Genomic DNA, 22,084 nt, shown 5'->3' with positions numbered 1-22,084 from the left:
GTAGATTCGGGGTTTGAATAGGATTTGATTTTGATGCTTGGTTTGTGTGAATGGTAGATTTTGGTTAGTTTATTGCTGCTTCACGTATGTGGATAGTAGATCATATGAAACGAGAAAAGTAGGGGATGTTTTCCTTCACGTCCGCACGTTGTTTGGTCATGATCTAGGTAATATCAATTTTATGTCTTAGGGGGATGTTTTCCATCACGTCCGCGCTTTCACTATAAGAGCCCACAGTATTCATCGTTCAAACCATTCTACAAAGAATTAAAAAAGAAGATGGCTTTGAACCAGCTTGATAAAATGAAAACATTGCAAGACGTCCTGGACAATTTGGGTATGATGGAGCAAATGTTAGTGAGGTTAAACGAGGATCACTATTCTTATAGCCCACATCGAGTGAAGATGGAGATTAACAACTTAAGAAAAGTAAAGGAAATGATAAGTGCTATGATGAAAGAAATAAAGGAGGAGAAGGAGGATGAAGAGGAAAGGATAAGGATAAGAGAATGGAATGAAAAAATTGAAAAAGAAGAAGAAAATGAGAAGAGGAAGAAAGAAGAGGAGGAGAAGAAGAAGGAAGAGAAAAAAAAGGAAGAAAAGAAAGAAAAGAAGAGAAAGAGTGTAGGACAGAAAATAAGAAGTTGGTGGAGAAATATAAGAAATTAGAAGAAGAAACCCAAAGGCCCTTTTCAGGGCCACCCACATTTCTCGAAAAGAGATTGACTTTCCATTGCCTACCCTCTTTTTTTTATTTTATTTTTACTTTTTATTTAAAAAAATCCCATGTTTCAATTGCCTTTGTCCTTAGAATGGATATTTTTTTCTCCCATTGTTCAATTGCCTTTGTCCCTAGAATGGATATTTCCTTTCTCCCATGTTAAATTCCCTTGTCCCCAGAGTGGATACCTTTTTTTTTCCCCATGTTAAATTTATATAGTTCCCAGAGTGGATATTGCTTCCCATGTTAAATTTACGTAGTCCCCAGAATGGATATTACCTTTTTAACATGGAACTCCCCTAGTCCCTAGACCGTCCCACCTTACTACTGTGGCAGTTTTGAGGGATGTCTACACTGGGACATTATGTTGCAGACATGTAGCATCATGTCCCACCCAGTCACATTATCCTAACACTAACTTCGTAATGCTGATCGCCAAGCAAGGCATCTGCTAGTAGCATTTTTTATAAGTCTTTGTTACGACTTGGCCAGGGTTTGAACCTGTGACCTCCTGTATCTGAGGCGGATGCTCCAACCATTTAGGCCACCAGGGCGGTTGACAAAGGAGAAAATATTTAGTAGAGTAGAAAAATGATATAATATTTAGACAGAAAACATACTGTTCTCAAAAAAATCTTAGGATGATTCTTTTTGTTATAAAGAAACACAGTTACTTAACACATCAAAATATGCTAGTACATAATGAAAAAAATTAGATTTATTTTTGTTTTTAATCCTAATGTTTTCTTAAAGTTCAATATTGGCATATTTAACACATGTCAAACATGTGATTAAGGTTCTTAAATTATATTTGCAATATTCTAAATTAATTTATGACAAATGAGGCTATTTTGTAAAATGAATTTTTAAAATACTATTTTGATTCATTTTGTCATGATGAAATGAAGGCTTACTTTTAAAAAGATTCCTCAGGAATTTCTGTACATTCTTTACTAACAGAAACTGGTACAATGAAAAAGTACTGTGGTATGTACCACCAGAAATAAATACTGTGGTAAGTACTGGTAATACAATGCACCTGTGTTGACCATGATATGATTTTTCTATCTTGCAGCTCTTTACTGTTGACTTCGATATCGGGATTTATCACTGCATGGCTTTATTGGTGCTGTGAGGCATCTTCTCAATAATTTTGACTTATATTCCAGTGATATTACTTTTGATTTAATATCATCTTTTGGGGAAAAGCTCTATTGTAATTTTGTCATGGTCAGTTTGTTTGCAGAATTTGCATTCATAAACACTGTTCATAGAAATGCTTTGTTGTACTTTTATTGTCCATGGACCAGAAACAGTATATTTTGTATCTTTCATCAATTTATTGTTTAACTCATCAAATAAATATTCCTACACATTATGAATGTCTGAAGTAAATACATAGCCTTGTGTCACAAATTCTGTATTATTTCCACTTTATGTATGCCATTGCCAGGTTGAAAGGCTTACTGTCAGTGCATCATGTTTGCATTTCTGAACAAAAAGTAATCGGGTTATTCATTTCTTTCATTGACTTTAACTTGATTATCACCATAGCATTATCTTCACATTTCAAACCAATGATGAGGACAATGTTCTGCTTGATGGCTATTGAGTTAGAAACTAAAAATAAATGAATCAAATGAGTAAGTTTTGTGCCTTTGTTTATATCCTTGATGCTTTCCATTTTTAAAATTGACGGGGGTACTGAAAATATTATGTCATCAAAACAGTGCATCAGGTTTCTATTGATCATGATTACATTGTGCTTTGTCAGAGCACTCGGTGAGTCAATCATAATGAATTAAAAACTCTCACATGTTCACGTTGAATGATTAAGTGATTGAAGGTGATTATGACTGTTGGTCTTATATAAATAAAAGTACTCTGAATTTAGAGATCATATAAAATAGTTGAATTGATATTAAAAATGATGATGGCAATGGAAACTTGATACCAGTATAGGAAGTAGTAGTTTTGTTGGTCAGGCATAAAGAAAGCACAAAAAAATAGAATAATTACACTGCTTAGTCCCCCCCCCCCCCCCCGTGTTTCTTATTTCACTGTTTTTAACATTAGAGTAGAAATGTATTTTTTGAAAAAAAAATTTAAACATTATATATATTGTAATGATTAGTGGATATAATGTACTAAGCACTTCAATTACTGGACTAAACCAGCTCAGTTAGATGCACAAATCAACTCAGGGATTTTTTTTTTTTTTACCTGGGGGTGGGGAAAGGGCTAAGGTCAGCAATGTAAAACAGGGATGGTCAGTTGACTGGAAACATGCATATTTTTTTTGGCCTTATATTACCAAAAAAGTATTTTGCCTCAAAATGACCAAAATGGAAAATATAGTTTTATACAGTCCAACATGATTTTTCTCTATTTTAAAGCAGAATTCTGCTTTTCTCCAGAGTAGAAAAATCAGATTCTTGATGTAGTCCATTTTTATAACATCTTCAAACAGGTATTAAAAAAAAGTCAGTCTGGTCCCTTTCTGCAACAATCCTTATAAAATATTTGTTCCGTATATTATTTAACACATGTTCATTGTAATGTGTATTTTGATTGGTCAAAAGTTACTAATTCAAGTTACTAAATTACTGATCTTAGAATCTTCATGTAATGGAAACTGATGGAAATGGAAAGAAAGAATCATGCTTGCAAAATATGGCATCTTTAGTTTTTGAGAGAGAACAGGACACAAATAATTTGGATAAAGGTTTGAAAAATGTGTGGAAATTGGAAAGACTCAAGCAGAAAGTTAATGAAAATGTAGTTGCTCAGTTCATAAGAAAACTGTTTGGCAGAGGAATTGCATTTTGTGATCTTTGCAAGAAAGATTTGAATTACATAAAGCATGGCTGTTAGAGTTTGGAGCAGCAGACAGCACATCCAAAAGAAGCTGCATAAGGAGAAATTGAATATCAAAATATTGGGCAGCATATATGAGTTTTAAAAAAGCAGAAAATGGCATTTAGTAGTTACTGATTTACAGTAACCTCAGTTTGCATTATTGAAATGGTAAATTTTGATAGACTTCAGTAAAATTTCTGTCAGTTTGTTAAGCAGACAAGCATATTTTATGATCAGTTTGTTTAAACTAATGTGCTTGTGATGTTATTGGGAAGGGTTATTATTAGGCAGAGTTATTATACTTTTAAGTTTAATTTCTGCCCCTAAGACAGGTGGCCTAAATCAGTTCAAATTGGAACTTACATGTTAAAGAACATCAATGCAAGTCTTTGGTGACAGTCACAATGTCACATGTGGCTGCCTATGTTGAAATTTTCCTCATTTTTCATGATTTCACATAATTAAAGTACATCATCAGCAATGCAATGTAAAACTTCTGACACATAAATAAAATTGCCTCTGTTATCAATGAATAAATGTTTGGAAGTTTTGACTGGCTCATTCTAATAGTGTAGAAGGTCATGTTGGGTCCGAATGGCAAGAAAATTTTACTCATGCTTATGGTGATTTGTTAAACAGGTTTATGCACATTGACCAGAAATGAGGAAATCACAGCATAGGTATCCATGGGTGATAAAGGAGTTTAGTGAATTGTTGCCTGTGACTTTCTATGATAGCTTAACAGTGATGACCTAACACTGATAGTGGACTTGTCTCAAGTTTATGACTCAGAGCATAAGCATACAGTTGATATAGATGGTTATTTCTTGTCCCCTTATGACAATGGTGCAAAATTTTGTAGATATTTTCACAATACATTCTGTCATGGTCAGCATGACAGATAAACATTAAGATTGTCATGTGGGCTAGGCTATCAAAATATTGCTGACTGTGAAGGATGGGATATGCTCTCTTTTTGGCATGAGTGGATTTTAAGTAGGACCTGCTATGATAATGGTCAGGCAGATATGTCAATGGTGGGGTTAAGGTGAGGAAATGACAGGGTTGAGACAAGCCAGATACAAATTTTGGGCCATTTGAAGTAGATGTCATAAGATAATATTTTCCAGAATAGTTATTAATAATGGCAGACTAGAGAAATTATTCTGACTTCGGTGGGAGTGTTAAAATTTGGTGGTTGGCTAAGCTAAATAAGGGTGTGTGTATGTTCCTAGATGAAATCCATTAAGTGATCTCCCTCACAGTTGAAATTAGTCGTCTGAGTTTTTGTGCTGAAAGGGAAGTCTGAGGGACTCTGAGGAAATTAATAAGTGATTTTTCTTACTAAATAAATTGTCCAAAGGACGTGGGTCTGGAAGAATTTGAGAGACCTGGAACCTGAGTGAGAGTTTTGGCTTCATTGAAAAGGGAGTGAGTCTCAGAAAAACACAAGATATTGTTTCAGTCACATACAATATACTTATTGATGTACAGTAAGTTTGAAATTATTTGTTGAATTTATTCATTTTAATTTCAGGCATCAGTTTTCTGAGATCAGAAGTTAATGATTTGAATGCATTTGACAGGAATTATTGCATGACTCATATATTATATGAATTTGTTTAAATTAATATGAGTTTGTTTCAGTTACCTTGTTCAGATGTAATAGAAATCTTGTAGGAATTTAATGCATATGAATTGTGAGAATTAGTACATCGGTCTTAAATGATATGTATCATGTATTCTGAGAATTGATTTTGCTATGTCTTTGTCAGCGAATTGCTAATGACCAAGTAATGTAGTCAAGACAAGACTTGAAGTCCATTAATTCATATGTGTGATGCAGTTGTGCATTTTTTTAACTGAGAAAATTGGCATGTGGCGACTGACATTGTTCAGCTGGTAATTTGTACAGCCCACAGTGGGGCGTAATAGTTATCAAAAAGGTCTAGTTATGTCATAGGCCCAGATAAGAATGCGAGTAGCTGTTAGAAAAGACATAAATTCATGTTGATAGGATTGTGTATTAGTTTCAGTTTGTGAACTGACCATAGCTTAGTTCTGTTGTTACAATAAAACTATATCTGACGTGGGGCCCTGAGTGGCCGAGTAGTCTAAAGTGCTCTCCGTTACAGATCACTGCCATCTCACCTCTGTCTGCATGGGTTCGAATCTCGGATTCAGCCAATGTGGGTATGTGAGAAAGCTTGCCAGTAGCTTCTCGTGGGTCGGTGGTTCTTTCCGGGGTTTTCCTGGGTTCTTCCTCCACCATTAATACTGGCCGCCATGTATAGCCTATTGTGTGCTGACAAATGGCATTAAACCCTAAAACAACAACAACAAAAAACAACAATATCTGACATAAAAAGATATTTTTTGATCCCAGGAGAAGAAAAAAACTGACAAATATATAGCTTGTATATTATTTTTATTTGAAGGAAAAATACCTCTATACATTGTGGGAAAAGACAGCCAACAGTTATGATTGATGACCTGAGAATGAAAAGAAATAACAGCAACACTGTCCTGTCACCAACAGTGATATGGAAAGGACTGGAACCAATTTGAGTTTGATCAGTCACTCGATACTATGATGAAATTTGTTATATCAGTGTTACAGAATGACTAATTGCATTTCACATAAATTGTGTAGTTCTGTTTCTAAGAGAAAGTGTTTGATTCAATGTCATGTTCAATTTCATTTTGTTTATGTAATTGATTAAATTGTTATATATTTACATACAGGGACTTGTATTGTTCTATTCCATATCTTTGCTCAGATCTCTGCTATTCCATCCATTAATTTAATATTTTTTGTTATTAATTACTCGATCAGTGCAATATCAGAGTGGTTGATCATCTCCAAGATAATGATAGCCAAAGCACCATAGCAGGTTGGGAATATGCCATGCTCTAACAATGGTGCTAAAAGGTGCAGCCTAGAGAAATCACTCTCCAGGTAAAGACCAAAATGACTGGTCATGTTTCCTTGTTGCATACATAGCCTTAATAGTTTGTGAAAGAACTAACTGATACATGTATCTTGGACAAATGGAGAATGTTCTGCCTTTTCATTAGCATAAGTATTTTTTTAAAGCAGAGATTTTTCTTTTTTTTAACAAACGTAAAATGAATGAAATAGGCTTTTAATGTGTAAAGTAAAACTTTATTTGCAAAGATTGAATTAAAAGGATAAGCTATAAAGATAAAATTTGAAATGAACATAAACTGTCCAGATGACTTACTTGGTTGAAAAAACTTGTTTGCCACAAAACTATACTTAAAGTATAAGAATACAGTGAGATGAACATTTACAGCCTGCTGTGTGTTTTGATGGGGCACTGGACCTTTTGGAATGTTGTGTTGGTTCACTGACACATGCCATAGTCAGATGAAGAGGTCAGTACTGACATTTATAGCTATAAAAGGGCCAAATTTAATATCAGAGGATGAGAAGAATCCTGCTGAAGTTCATATTGGCTCCCTGTCAAATCATAATGGGACTGGTATGTTTGCTAGAATTGTAACTAGATGCTCAAGTTTTGTTCCATGATATATTATGCTGGTCTTAGGTCTAAGGCCCATCTGTTTTAGCTACAACCAATCATATATTACCAAAACTAGCTATTCAGACTGTAAATATTAATTAGTTCATAGAAATTTATTAAAATGTGTTGTTGAATCAAAAAAATGTCTAAGACAAGTCAATAAAATGCACTGATGCAGGTCACAGGGGCCTTTAACAACATGCTTTATACACTGTCATTGTATAGTGTAAGTATACAGCATAGCTGAAAATTAGCAGTAGTCCCCTAGACTGAGGCTTGTAAATTTCTAGTCAAACTAGTAGCTGCAAGTTCTACTGTTCATCTGTTAGCACAGTTTTGTTATCACTACTTCTAAACTAATGGGAGGATTGCCAACTTTAAACACACATTCACCCCAAAGTCTAGTTGATCCTAAATGAAAATAGTTCCACTAGGACATCTGATATAAGTCACCAAATAGGTCATATTGAAATTCTTCATATAGCTTGTCCTTCTGAATGGATGGTCATATCAACATAGAGTTTTTCAGTGAAAGACATTTTATGATATCTGCTTGGTCATCAATGCAAATGGTGCTGATTTGATATCTGATATAGCCACCTTGGCTGCCATTTAGAAAATCTTGTTATTCATTCTTTACAGAAAGTCATGGCATGGGGTTTCCACCAGAAGTTTTCTTGTGATGTCTAGTTGTTTCTAAATCAAAATGGTGTTCATTTGACATCTAGTATGGCCACCACAGCACTCATTTTATAAAATTTGTTATTGCTACTTCTGGATGAATATGATTTTCACTGGAAGACTTCTTAAAAGCAAAACCATATCAATATTCGGTTTTCACCAGATAACTTCTCATGATATAATACCAGGTAGTAAATAAAAATGGTGATCTGACAGCCATTTTGAACATAAACAATCTCGCCACTAATTCTTCCAACTAGATGGTCATATCTACATGGTATTTTCACAAAAAGTCTTAAATGTTTTCTGGTTTATTATAAATGAAAATGGTGCCGATCTTACTTCCAGTATGGCTACTACAGTGGCTAATTTAAAAATCTTGTTGCTCATGAATATCAGAAATGGTTTCTACACTTAACAGTTAAAAAGAATATATGGTCTAGAACTCCCATTAATTATTTTTGGTCAGTAGATTTTAGCATCAATCCCTTTGAGGGACTTTTGTATCTAATTTCAGTACTCTGAGGGCTAATTAAGTTTTTGTTGTGTCTAGATAGCATTTGTGGGAAGGATTAATGGAAATCCAGCATGATTACTACATTTCTCAATTAACTAGTCCTTTTGGCTACAAAGAAATTTACTGCTCTCCCTCCATAACTCATGCCCAGATAACTTGCAGACCCACTTATAATGTGGGGTCAGGCATGGATCCCAATTCTTTTGTGTATAAAATACCCAGATAATTGGCTCCTTGTTGTTGAGTGTGAAGAAAATCACTTATAAAAAAATGGCAGTTAGTGCCCAGAAATTTGAATCAACATCATGAAATTCACCACTTTTAACAAGTCATATATTTTATTAAAGTTTCTTTGCCAAATAGTTTTTACAGTACACTGTAAATTACAGTATTCATTAAATTTTGATCCATGAAAAAATATCTTTAATGCCTACACGTGGCAGCATTTTATGAAATAAATACAGATAGTTTTGTCAAGTAAAATTTGTTGTTTTAGTTCTATCTTTTAATTCAGTTTTAGTGTAAACATCATAAATAAATTATGACCTGTATTCAGATGTGAAAAGTGTCAATCTACCATCACAACTATGTTCACTGTAGCTTCATTAGAAAAAGCTTTTCATTGTCAATTATTTCTAAAAATAAAATTGGCACCCCCTTCATAATTTTACAGAGATCCTTTGGTACCTCATGCCAATGTGATTTTTGTTTTTGGACCTCACTGTGCTGAGTTATGGAGGGAGATGTGTATGCTAAATTCTTGGCCTTATCACCCTTTTGCCCAAAAATTATGTGAAGTCATAGGACTATAATCACTAAATCCATGCATTGAGAATCTGTATATCAAGGCAGGGTGTCTGTCTAACAGTCGTCTTTCAAGATGGGCTTTATTGCATGTGTAAAAGGATCCTTTCTGTATATATATGTGTGTGTGTACTGTGTCCTATGACTGCATACCATATATGTTGCATTTCCATTTGATGCAAATGGAAGTTCATTGTTCATTAATGTGAATGTGGTACTGTAACTTGACTGGTATTGTAACACAGTGCTAGAAATATGCATATATAGCATGCAATATGTGAAGCACTAGTCTAAATTTGTTCTTTGTCATTCATATGTTTATTTTTCCTTAACTTAATCAAAGCTTATATTGTATGGGTTTAGTGAATTTTGCATTTCAGGCTGGGTTGTCAAACCAATGCGCAGCTTATACAACCTGGGCAGTATAGGGCCCTACTACACCTGGACGAATGTCAGAAACAGCATTTTCAGGGCCTGGTATATTAATTTTCAATTTTTCTGAAGGGTCTTCATTTCAGAATAAGGGAGTTCAAAAGAAATTAATGATTTTCTTACGCTGTTTTCCCTTAACCATACAAAATATAGATTGCAGCTTATGTTAGAGGGATGATACCAATTTTTTCTGAAGGCAAAACTGCTTTGTGGTTGGATATTAACTACAACACATTTCTATTAGTACTTCTTGATTGTTTCTGCCATATAATAGCTACAGATGTATGCTGGTAAATTCTACATATGTTGTACACCAGAAATGTGTGTTGTGGCAACATTTATTTTTTGTTGGAAGAAAATTAGCTTCAAGTTGTTTTTTGGCCAAATGTGAAAGGGGTAGATTCAATCTAGAGGCAACAGGTTACATTGTTAGGGCAACAGGAATCACTATAAGGGAGTGCCAGGTGCACCTTATGGCCATTTCTTACAAAGAATAACACTATCCTGTCAAATCTGTATTGGATTAGTTAATATTCCACAACAATTTTATATTTATCTTGGGATTCTACCATATTTCTGAGGCAAGATTTTGAATTACAAGTATTATTTTGTCATTTTATTTATAGATTGAAGTTGTTCTGATAACCTGGCCACCATTGATAGTCTATCAATTCTTACACCCCTGTCCCTTGGTGCCCCAGTTGGCCGAATGGTCTAAGGCGCTTGCCTTTACAGATCACTGACATCTCACCTCAGTCCATTTGAGCCTTGGGCTTTGCCAGTGTTGGTATGTGAAAAAGCTTTGCCAGTAGTGTTGTATGGGTTGGTCATTCTTCCTGGTTTTTTTTCTAATTTTCTTCTGGCATCTTCCTCAACCAAATATACTGGCCACCATGTATAGGCTATTTTGTGCTGAAAAATGGCATTAAACCCACAACCCTTACTCCCAAATGCTCAGTTATGCAATAGACCCTGCCAGTATTGTGACAGAGCACTGTGTAAACAATGTGTTTGTGTAGTTTAAACAAAAGTAATTGACTGAAAGTGGATAAAGAACTAAAATGCATTTGAAGTATGCAGAACAGTTTAATTTAAGCACTTAACCAGAAGTTTTCTGCATATTCTCCTGCTTTAAAATTTAAGTCTTATTATGGTGCATTTGTTCACTTTAAACGATGTAGTGCAAACAGGTTCTGGTCATTCCATGCATGTATAAAATGACAATACTTTATCACATTGATAAAAATCATTAAATATACCCTTATAATAGGGAACACTGAGTAAGACCTCAGGTCCTTGTGCCATTTGGCACATTATCAAAAGGTATGGTAAATTTCTTTATAATCAACTATAATAAATTGTATTTACAGAGTATGCTGTACCATGTTAAGATTGTAAAAAGACCAATTGGTTCCCAGGGGGTGGGGTGGATGGTTGGTAAATTAAAACCATGTTTTGAGCTCTTTTTTGATACAATACAAACTAGGACTTGTAAGTATTCTATAATATAACATGATGCTGGGATTCTTGTATGGAACAGCTTGTCTTTTAATACTGTCTAAAACAATCAGATTCTCTCAATTTTTGTAAAATAAACATTATAACTTCAAATTAAATAAATATACCTGAGTTCTTTTTCATCTTGCTTTCAATAATCTATATATTGTACATAAGTTGAATGTATAGAAGGTCTCTTGGGATAATTGTTTTGTACTCGATACATTTGAGTAGCCTTATATAAATAAAGCATTATTATTATTATTAGACATGCTTTGTGCTAACTTGACTGCTCTCAGGTGGCCTAGTGGCTAGAGCATCTGCCTCTGATGCGGGAAGTCATGGGTTCAAACCCCGGCTAAGTCATACCAAAGACTTATAAAAAATGGTACTAACAGCTTCCTCGCAAGGCACTCAGGATTAATAGGTTAGTGTTAAGACTGATTGGACTGGTGTCAAGATAATGTGACTGGGAGGGACATCATGCTGCATGTATGCAGCATGATGCCTCAGTGCTAGACATCACTATAAACTGCCACACTGCAGACATAGTAGCGATATGACTGAAAAATTGTTAAAGCTACATTAAAAATCCAAATCACACTTAAACACACTTAAACACACTTTGTGGTAACTTGTATTTGAACAACTTATTTTCAGCTTGACTGCTGACAAGAGATATTTACTTTTCATTTGTTTTAATCATAATAAAAGGTACAACTATTTTCAGGATAGATGCTTGTCATGCAGGTAGCCTATTAAGAGCTATACTCACTTTTGAAGAAAACAAAATTTGAACACCCAGAATAGGTCACATAATCAGGCTGAGTGGTTAATTTTAGACCATGAGAGAGAGATTGTAAAAGATGAAATGGTTTCAAGAGTAGATAACACTTGTAGTGTTTAATACAATAGCAGTAGCAAATGATAAGAATTGAGTATTGCGTTTTACACAGAATTAAGTGTGTTTGACAATTAGATGCATGGAATCTGTCTTTTAATAATACTGTACAGCTAAAAGAATTTGGAAAGTGTAAAAGCACTCCCAGCATACAAATTTCTTCAGTTATCAATGATAGACAGTCAACCTATAGTTAAGGAAGCCAGGACAGTATCATGTATAAAAATTACTGTGACAGAGGTTCAGGAACATAAAGTATACCAGATGCTGTCAAACCTCCATAATAAGTTATATCCTTTTATTCACTGCTGTTGCGATTCTGACAATATATGATACTTCAGATTCCCTATGGCACTTGTTCGTCCTCTGTCTTTGACAGTTGAAGATATTTGTTTTGCAGTATGTAGTAAAGGGTGAGTACCAAGTATGTAATCAATACAAAATTGCAGTCATGTTGCGTTTCGATTCAGGAGGAAGGAGCTTGTTTGATATGGCTTTTAAATATGTCTTGTATGGACAGCTTCTATATATCCTGACAGCACATGAAACTTGCTTGTTCTGCAAAGTTGGAACAAAGCATGTATATAGTTTTGTGTATTGATACTATTGATTGTATCAGCATACAGTTACAGTGAAATCCTGCTATAACATGCTGCGTTATAACATGAATTCAGTTGATTGTATCAGCATACAAATACATTGAAACCCTGCTATAACACACTTCATTTTAACATGAGTTCTATTGATTGTATCAGCATACAAATACAGTGAAATCCTGCTATAACACACTTATTTTAACATGAATTCTATTGATTGTATCAGCATACAAATACATTGAAACCCTGCTATAACACACTTCATTTTAACATGAATTCAATTGATTGTATCAGCATACAAATACATTGAAACCCTGCTATAACACACTTCATTTTAACATGAATTCTATTGATTGTATCAGCATACAAATACATTGAAATCCTGCTATAACACACTTCATTTTAACATGAATTCCATTGATCGTATCAGCATACAAATACATTGAAACCCTGCTATATTACACACTTCATTATAACATAAATTCCATTGACTGCATCAGCATACATATTCATTGCAACCGTGCTAAAACACGCTTAATTTTAACATGAATTTGATTGATTGCATCAGCATACAAATTCATTGGAACCTTGCTAAAACACACTTCATTATAACATGAATTCTGTTGATTGTACAACACTCCCTTGATAACTCGTGCCCTGATAACTCGCGAACCCGCCTATATCGTGGGGTCAGGCATGGATCCCATTTTTTAAACCAGAAAATACCACAAAAATTGATCCCTATTTGTTGAACTTGAAGAAGATCACGATCAAAATTAGTAACGGAAACTTTGATGTATCGCTCGTTTTATCGTCAAAATGGTAGATAGGACCTGGAAATTTTAATCAACACTTTGAAATATCAAATTTAAAAATAGGTCATAAATTTTTTTCACATTTTCTTTCCAAACGACATTCCTAGTACACTCCAATAAATTATATGTAAGGAAATTTCGATCAATGAAAATGTCACTTACGCTGAGTAGAGTCAGTACTTTAATAAATAAATACACATTTTTATCAATTGAAATTTGTGTTGTTGTTCTATCTTTTAGTTCCTTTGAAGTGTAATTGTCATAAATACAATCTGTCCTCTTGTAATTAAACTCCTACAAACTTAAAATCTAGCTTCCCAGGTTGTATGTCGGATGAACTCACTGCATTTGATCAATCGAACACTTATAAATGTTATTGTGTATGCAACATAAACTACCTTAAATTAATAATAATAATAATAATAATGAGGACTTTGTATAGCGCCTAATCTTTAGAAGCTCTAAGCGCTTTACATTAGACAACACCTATAAGATAAAAAAAAACATATAATATTATTACAAAAACAAACAACATGATATTAGAAAAACATTAAAAAATAAAAAAACATGCTGAGAATATTTTAGGTAGGAAAGATTATTAGGTCTTTAAGTTTGTTCTTGCAGTCGAAATAAGTGAGTTTTGAGAGCCCTTTTGAATGGGATCACTGTGTCTTTGTGTCTAAATTCAGTGGGCAATTCATTCCATGTTGCTGGGCCCTGGTATGCAAAAGAACGCTGTCCATATGACTTTGTTTTCATAGTGGGAATAATGAGTATATGATTGTCAGAAAAGGAGCGTAAGTATCTTGCTGGTGTGTAAACTTAGCTGAGGTCGGATAGGTATGATGGACTAGAGTTCGACAGTGAAATGTAGCACAAAGAACAAATTTTGTGTTTGATTCTGGATCGAATGGATAGCCAGTGTAGGGTACAGAGCAGCGGGGAGGTGTGCTCTGATCGTGGTACTCTAAGTAGGATCCGAGCAGCTGTGTTGTGAACTTTTTGAAGTTTCTGGAGCAGATATTGAGATGAACCAGACAGAATTGAGTTACAATAGTCCATTCTTGAAAGTACTAATGAACACACAAGTGTTTTAGTGGCATCAACTGAAAGATGTTTGCGAATTGAGCTGATGCGTCTCAGCTCAAGATATGCAGCCTTGCATATGTTCATGACATGTTGGTGCAATGTGAGAGTACTGTCCAGAGTAACACCTAGGTTTCGTACTGATTGTGTGAATTTAATGTTGGCATTGCTGATATTTATTGTTTGAGGTAAAGGATGTGAATGAGAAAGTCTTTGAGTTGTGATCAGAATGCGTCAGGTTTATCATCATTCATCAGCAGCTTTTTATATGTCATCCATGATTTCACATCAGAAATGCACCTCTCTGTCTACACCTTGGATGGTAGCATCAACTTCAGTTGGGTGGCTAGATTTGTATATTTGGGTCACATCAGCTTACAATTGGTGAGACACTGGATGATGATCTATGACACTTGAGAGCGACTGAGTGTACAAAATGAAGAGAACAGGTCCAAGAACAGACCCCTGTGGAACACCACAACATAGATCAACTGGGCTGGAGTGTATTCTATTTGCAGATACAATTTGTGTCCTGTTGACTAAGTAGGACTTGAACCACAGTAAGGCTGTATCATGAATGCCAAATACATGCTGAAGACGGTGAAGTAATTAACCGACACTTTCTTAACTGAGATCAAAGATAACAAAGCAGCCAAGCGAAATGAATACTTCGTAAAATAAAGAGCTTTATTTCACAAATACAGACCATTGTGGGCAAGCGAGTTTCAGAGAATTCTTAAACTGGAATTAGAGATATCCTCAAGGATGTTAAGAAGTTTTATTATTACTTCCAATGAAATCTCGACATTAATATTGTACTAATTGAACAATATGAAAATTGAGTTTCGACGTAGATGATTGTCTCGTGAAATAAATGTCTTGTGTTTTTAAAAAAAGGAATCTTGTTTGGCAGTGTATTAAAAGTTAGTCTAGTTCCCTGCTCTGTGGACTTCTGATTTGGCATGATAATATTAAACACCACTAGGGGAACCAGACTAGTCAAGAAACACAAAAAGCAGTGATGTAATAAACAGATTTGTTTCATGTACATGTAATAGTTGTTGAAACCAGTTGGAATGATCTTTTATATGTTGGACATTTTGAAAAAAAATGTTATTTAAACAGAATAACGATCTACTTCATCAGAAAAGGCATGTTATTAAAAATTATTATTGATGTGATTGTAAAATGAGAATTCAGTCAATAAATAGCCCAGTTCCCTAACGCTGCTCAACCCACCCACCCCGGTTTTCTCGATGTCAAAGCATTTTTTTCTTCAATTTTTGGAGGTCCCTCAGTAACTCGCGCCTTGCTTATAGTGCAGTCTATGTTTGTGGACCCCATTGTGCGCGAGTTATCGAGGGAGAGGTGTATCGGCATACAAATACAGTGAAACCCTGCTATAACATGCTTCATTATAAGATGAATTCTGTTGATAGTATCATCATACAAACAGTGATAAACTGCTGTAACACACTTTGTTATAGCATTAATTTTATTGATAGTATCATCATACAAACAGTGATAAACTTCTGTAACACACAATGTTGTATCATTAATTTTATTGATAGTATCATCATACAAACAATGACAAACTGCTGTAACACACTTTTTTACTGCATTAATTTTATTGATAGTATCATCATACAAACAGTGATAAACTGCTGTAACACACTTTGTTATATCATTAATTTTATTGATAGTATCATCATGCAAACAGTGATAAACGGCTGTGACACACTTTGTTATATCATTAATTTTATTGATAGTATCATCATACAAACAGTGATAAATTGCTGTAACATACTTTGTTATATCATTAATTTTATTGATAGTATCATCATACAAACAGTGATAAACTGCTGTAACACACTTTGTTATAGCATTAATTGTATTGATAGTATCATCATACAAATACAGGTATTAAAATTTCTTATTATTATTGCTGTATTGTTGCAGTTCTGAAAATTGTATATGTACAGTAGTAAAGGGAGTGGAATAATATATTGACACTAAACAATATTTTGAATTCATTCATTTGCTATTTAATGATTTTATTCACAGGTACAGTAAATGATTGATGTAAATTATCATAATTGATAATTTTGTTTCTCATATTTATGATAATTTAATAATGTAATTGTTGATGTATAATCTTTCCTAAATTCAATTATTTTGAATTCAACATTAATATATTATTACAACTCATGAGAAATTAAATTATTTAATATCACATAAGTGATATCAGTTGTGTACTGTATTTGGCAATAATGTTTTGCAGAAATCACCAAAGAATAAATTATCTGTAATTGTATTAGAATTGGGTTGGATATATTTTTTATATATCATTTCTTATTTAAACTTGCCTTTTATGGCATGAGAGGTTTTGTTTCTAATCAACTTAACTTTGATTTATTGGGGTCTTAAAAGATTATCAAACTAATTACAGCTAATAATTCTTTATGGGGCAAAGCAAACTGAAGTTGAAATATAGCAATTTAATTTGCCTACAAAGTGAAATGGTATTTTTTGTGTCAGGATCCTTCTTCTATTATTATTATTATTATTATTATATTCTTGATAGTTAATTATGTCCATTGTTGACAGTTTTGTTGTTGTCCATACTACTGTATTCAAAATTTGCATGTTCATTTTATATCAGTAAACTTAAGCCTGTCTATAACAGACACTAAAGGGGCCATAGTTTTGTCCTTTGTAGGTAGGTGTCCTTTATATGGAGGTGAAATATGGGTGAAAAAATAAAATGCTTTAGGAAAATTGTCCTTTATAAGCAGATGTGATTTGGATGGAGGTATCTGTTTTAGCATGTTTCATTGTATGTTATCATCCACATTATCTCAGTACATATTTATTATTATCAATAGTTATTTTATTTCTTTTCAGGTGGGGCTGGTATTCCTTCTCAGCATTGCATCTCTCATAATTTACTTCATTGATGCATCAGTTATTGGGTAAGTAACATGTATTTTGTGCATCACAGTTGTTCACAGCTGTTGGCTAAATGAGAAGGGAGATCAACTGGCATAAACCACTCCCCCCGCTGCACTTTACATGTATCTCTTAAAGAAACCAGAATCACTGGAGAAACTGAAATCCTTGATGATCTTGATGATTCAGTAAAAAATTGCCTGAGTTTGATCGAGGCAAACAAAAGTTTATTATCTCCTGTCTCATTCCAGCAAATAAAATTAAGGTGAATGGTTAGATTAAAGACAGTATGAAAGACAGTTTTCAAAGAGATTGTTGAAAATTGATTGCTATCTTCTTTTCTTGTGAGTTTCATACCTAATTAAATGGATTCTCTTTGTCATATGGTCACATTGAAGAATGCATGAGAATGCTTTCTTTGTTAATATGAAAAGATAGTCAGCAATAGAGTGTTTCAATCAAGGATTTTATTGACTGTTGATGGAAGGTGTATATAAGGCAGATGGATTATAGGTAAATAAAACAGCTTTTATTAGCCATGATAACTCTGAAATAGCAGTGTTGAGAAAAATTGGTTTCCATGGAATAAGCATGAATAAGGCTGTAAGGAAAAACAATAAGGATATAAGGAAGAACAATAGATAGTTCTTTTAAACAAATCTATTTATTTAATAGCTTTCCTGTACTGGCAAAATCTGAAATAGTCCATAATAATTTGAGCATTCTATGATTATATATAAAATACTGTAGATTATGCTTTCTACTAAATCCCTCAAATGATATGTTTTTTATAATTGTATTTGACAAAGTTTCTCAAATAAATATGGTTTAAACTAAACTAAAATCAGATGTATAGATCGACTACTCATAGATCATTAGTGATCCATTTTTAGTTTTGCATTTCACTTTAAAGCAAATTGTAATGTCAACACATCACCTATATTCATTCTTTAACCAGCTGTCATTTCAGTGTCTTTTTTGATTATACTGGTAGTTGATAAATTGGTCTTTGGTTTCCAACAACAATTGAAGCCAGTTGCCACAATTGTTTAAACCCTGATATTGGCTTTGGCTACCAATACTAGTTACTGTGTTGCCGGTATCCCATTGTTCTATATCATTAATCTGCATCAGTTTAGCTTCCCATTTTTAATATCAAGTGGATTAAGAACCACAAGAAATGATGCCCACTCCTTTCTCAGGATGTAAGTAATGAATTTAGCCGTGGGCATTGTTTTCATTGCTAATAGTACTGGCACATTTTAATGAGTTAGTTATGTTTTGATCAATCTTATCAGTCATAATCATTCATATAAATATCCCTGTACAAATCATATAACTAATCTTTCAATGCCTCCCGTCAAATCACACAAGTCTTACAAAGCGGCTTTTAAGTTGGAAGTTGTAAAGTTCGCGGAAAGGAAAGGTGGGAATATGGCTGCTCACAGGAAATATGGTGTAAGTAAAAAATATGTCCAGGATTCACCTAAAGCTAAGGTTGCATTATGCGCTACAAACCCCCCCCCCCAAAGCAAATCGTGGCTGCAAAGCAAGATGGATTAATATTGAGGATAAATTAGAAGAATATGTCTTGACACAATGTGTTGCATGTCGTGGAATGAACTCTGTTGATCTCAGACTCAATGCACAGGAAATCACAACTTAATTAGTCTCATGTGTTTAGGCTCTAATAAACAGTAACAAAAGGAAGAGTGAAAACAACAAGCAATGAAAAATTTAACAAATAATTTATTTTCCTGGAAAAACACTGTAAAAGTTAAAAAAAACAAGAACTTAACAGTTTTAAGAATCAAATCCAAAAATAATCCAAGAATAATCCATGAAATAGATTTTAGAAGTCCTAGTAATGAAATGTTCTAATGAATTCAAGTTTGAATCCCAACAAAAAATCCAAAATGGAAGGTAATGATGCACACTGAGGTCAATATAGAGCTGATGTGTAAACAGTTCTTTGTGAAACAGACAAATAACTTTCTGGTGTTTGAATTCTGAATAAAATTTAAAGAAATGTCTTTGTCCAAGAATTCTGTATGAGCACTCAAATATTTCCAGGAAAAAGAATTAATCTTTTAGAATCCAAATAATTTGAATAAAAATTATAATATAACTCCAAACTGCTCACAAGCAAACACTTTTCCAGTGTCCAAGGTAAAAGCCCAACTGATAAATATCTCTCTAAACATCACTATTAAATCTAAATATTGAGCATTTTTGAAAAACCCAGAATTGCGAAATAGAGGCTGTTTACATCTAAAAATCACGTACTCCCAGTATGACCTTGATAAAAACCAATCATTTTACTCCAAGAATAAAATAAAATAGAAAGTTGTTTACTTGTCTCAGTGATTTCTGGATCAGGGTCAGAAGCAAAGTCAAAAATAGAAAGTGTTTCTATTATTAGGTGTTTATGAAAAGAGTCTGGTCAAACTGAATTTTCTGAAAAATATAAAAGTCCTAGAAACAAAATTACATTACTTTGACATGTAATGAAATTAAAAATAAAAAGATTTTAAAACTTACAAATAATTAAATTAAATCAAATATAAATTAAATCAAATATTCGTAATAATTAGGAATTGAAAGTTTCAGTGGAAGTGTGTCATGGTGATTTAGGTTCCTGCAAAGAAGGTGACAGTATAAGACAATGCACTACTATGGCACAGAAACTGCCAGTAGACTTTTTGGAAAATTGAACAATTTCCGTGAGTACGTCCAAGACAAGATTAAAAACTGACAATTTGGAAATGACTGCCATTTTTCATTTCGATACGGAAGATGAAGACTTTGAGGGATTTTCAGATATTAGAGATGATTAAGTGAACTCTTAATCATTATTTTCTTAATTAGAATGTGGAACAGTTCTACTACAGGCAATAAAATGAATTACATGGATGTGCTTTCAGTTATAATTGACATGTTAATTAATATGCATTATAAAACTGTCCATTTGTGTAAATTTGATACTGCATTTCATAGATATGTGAAAGTATAATAAAAAGTATTTGTAATTATTTTTCGTTTGTAACTTTTCTGTCTCTTAATTTTCTTCACATTTCTGATTTTCCTATGGATAGCCTCATATCCCTATTGTTAGCCTTACCGAGTTGATATCATCTGTTGAATCTTGCACTCAAGACTGGTTTCAACTGGAATAATCAGGTTAAAGCTTTAGACCTTTAATTAACATGTACATAGCATGCACATCCATGTGGCTCTTGTTGCAATGGATATCATAATTAAAATAAGCATGGACTGTTTATTCAGCTGTGTCAATTGATAAAGGAATATAGCAGTGCCTTGTACAGGAGTAAAATCACAAAAATGTTAGCATCGGTGATGTAATTTCACTATTGCTTGTAATATGGAATATCATACAGTGATACCATTAATAGTCATGAAACCGGAAGTTACTAGTGTAAAATACGAAGACAAGTTATTGACCTTGTCTTGATACTCCACATCGACTTATATATGGACAAAGGATGGAAAATTTACAAGATTAGTGAATACGACTTATACTCCACATCGACTTATAGGCCAGAAGATATGGTATTGTAGAAACAACATAAACAGCAGTTTTGGCTTGCCTGAAAAAAGCTATTGAGGTACCGGTATATACATGTATTGTCAGTGTTAGTGGTAATAGTGTCACACCTGAGGCCCTTAATTCGATCTTTTGGTTATGAAATTTTGCTCAGACTTACTGACTAATAACTTGAGCTAAAATCCCCAAGATCAGAACCTCTATTCTTGCAAGTGTCATTAGTATATAGTGTTCATCTTTGCACTCACTAGAGACCAGATGCTACTATTGTAAAATCTTCACTGCTGGAACCTCTGAGCCAATCCTGGTCAGAACTGATTTGTTTATGTCAACCATAATATTAGTATTGTCAAAACTGTATCCAGTGCAGTTTGACCACGAGATATGCTAGTCTCTATGTAAAAAGAAAGGATATATATCACATTTGGGACTGACCATTTGGGGGGGGGTATGCTACAACAGATACTCTGACATTTTGTCAGTAAAATAGGATGAAACTGTGTGACAACACAAAATAACTTTATCTGTCATTGTTATGTATATTTGATTTAATTATATCTGATTAAATATATTTTTATTTCAATTTAATTGTTTGTCAGTTTAAAATTTTCTTATTTTTCAATACATGATATTGTAATGTAAATTTATTCACTACATATGATACTTTTTTCAGAAAATAATTTGACCTTGACTGTTAGTTTATAAACACCAGGTGTTGATCTAAATCCTGACAAGTTAATTCAAAGTTTGTAGCAACCATGTAAACAAGTTCTGTTTTTATTTTAAAATGATTGGTTGTTGTCAGGGTCATGATGGGACTACACTTTTAAGATGTAAACAATTTTTAAAAATTTTATTTCTTGGAGTAAAATGATTGGTTTTCGTCAGGGCCACACTGGGTGGACATGATCTTTAACAAGTACCTAATTTATATAAGCTTCTAGAACATGATCACATGACCCCCTTTCTTCGTTTTAGAAGATGATATAACCTTTGTTTTGGGGAGTTATTCTCAGTAGAAGTTGCAGCTGGGCTTTCTCTTATACTGGAAGTTGTATGTTGTGCTGTTTGGAGTTATTTCAAATTACTTGTATTGGAGTTATTTCAGATTAT

At 33.5% G+C, this 22,084-nt stretch overlaps 1 protein-coding gene across 2 annotated transcripts in view; it reads left to right on the top strand.

Annotated features, from left to right (window-relative positions):
- The window catches only part of LOC149803260 (calcium-activated potassium channel slowpoke-like), a 346,338-nt gene that overhangs the window by 30,269 nt on the left and 293,985 nt on the right, over window positions 1–22,084 (top strand). For both annotated transcript variants that reach the window (XM_089952911.1, XM_089952912.1), the window contains exon 2: window positions 17,362–17,429. In XM_089952911.1, coding sequence (XP_089809037.1) covers window positions 17,362–17,429 — 68 coding nt within the window. The remainder of the gene's footprint in view (window positions 1–17,361; window positions 17,430–22,084) is intronic.

The sequence above is a fragment of the Sinohyriopsis cumingii genome, chromosome 3, assembly GCF_028554795.1.
Source record: "Sinohyriopsis cumingii isolate HCF-2022 chromosome 3, ASM2855479v2, whole genome shotgun sequence".
NCBI lineage: Eukaryota > Metazoa > Mollusca > Bivalvia > Unionida > Unionidae > Sinohyriopsis > Sinohyriopsis cumingii.
The sequence above is the reverse complement of the archived record's forward strand: the minus strand, read 5'-3'. Positions and strand labels throughout refer to the sequence as shown.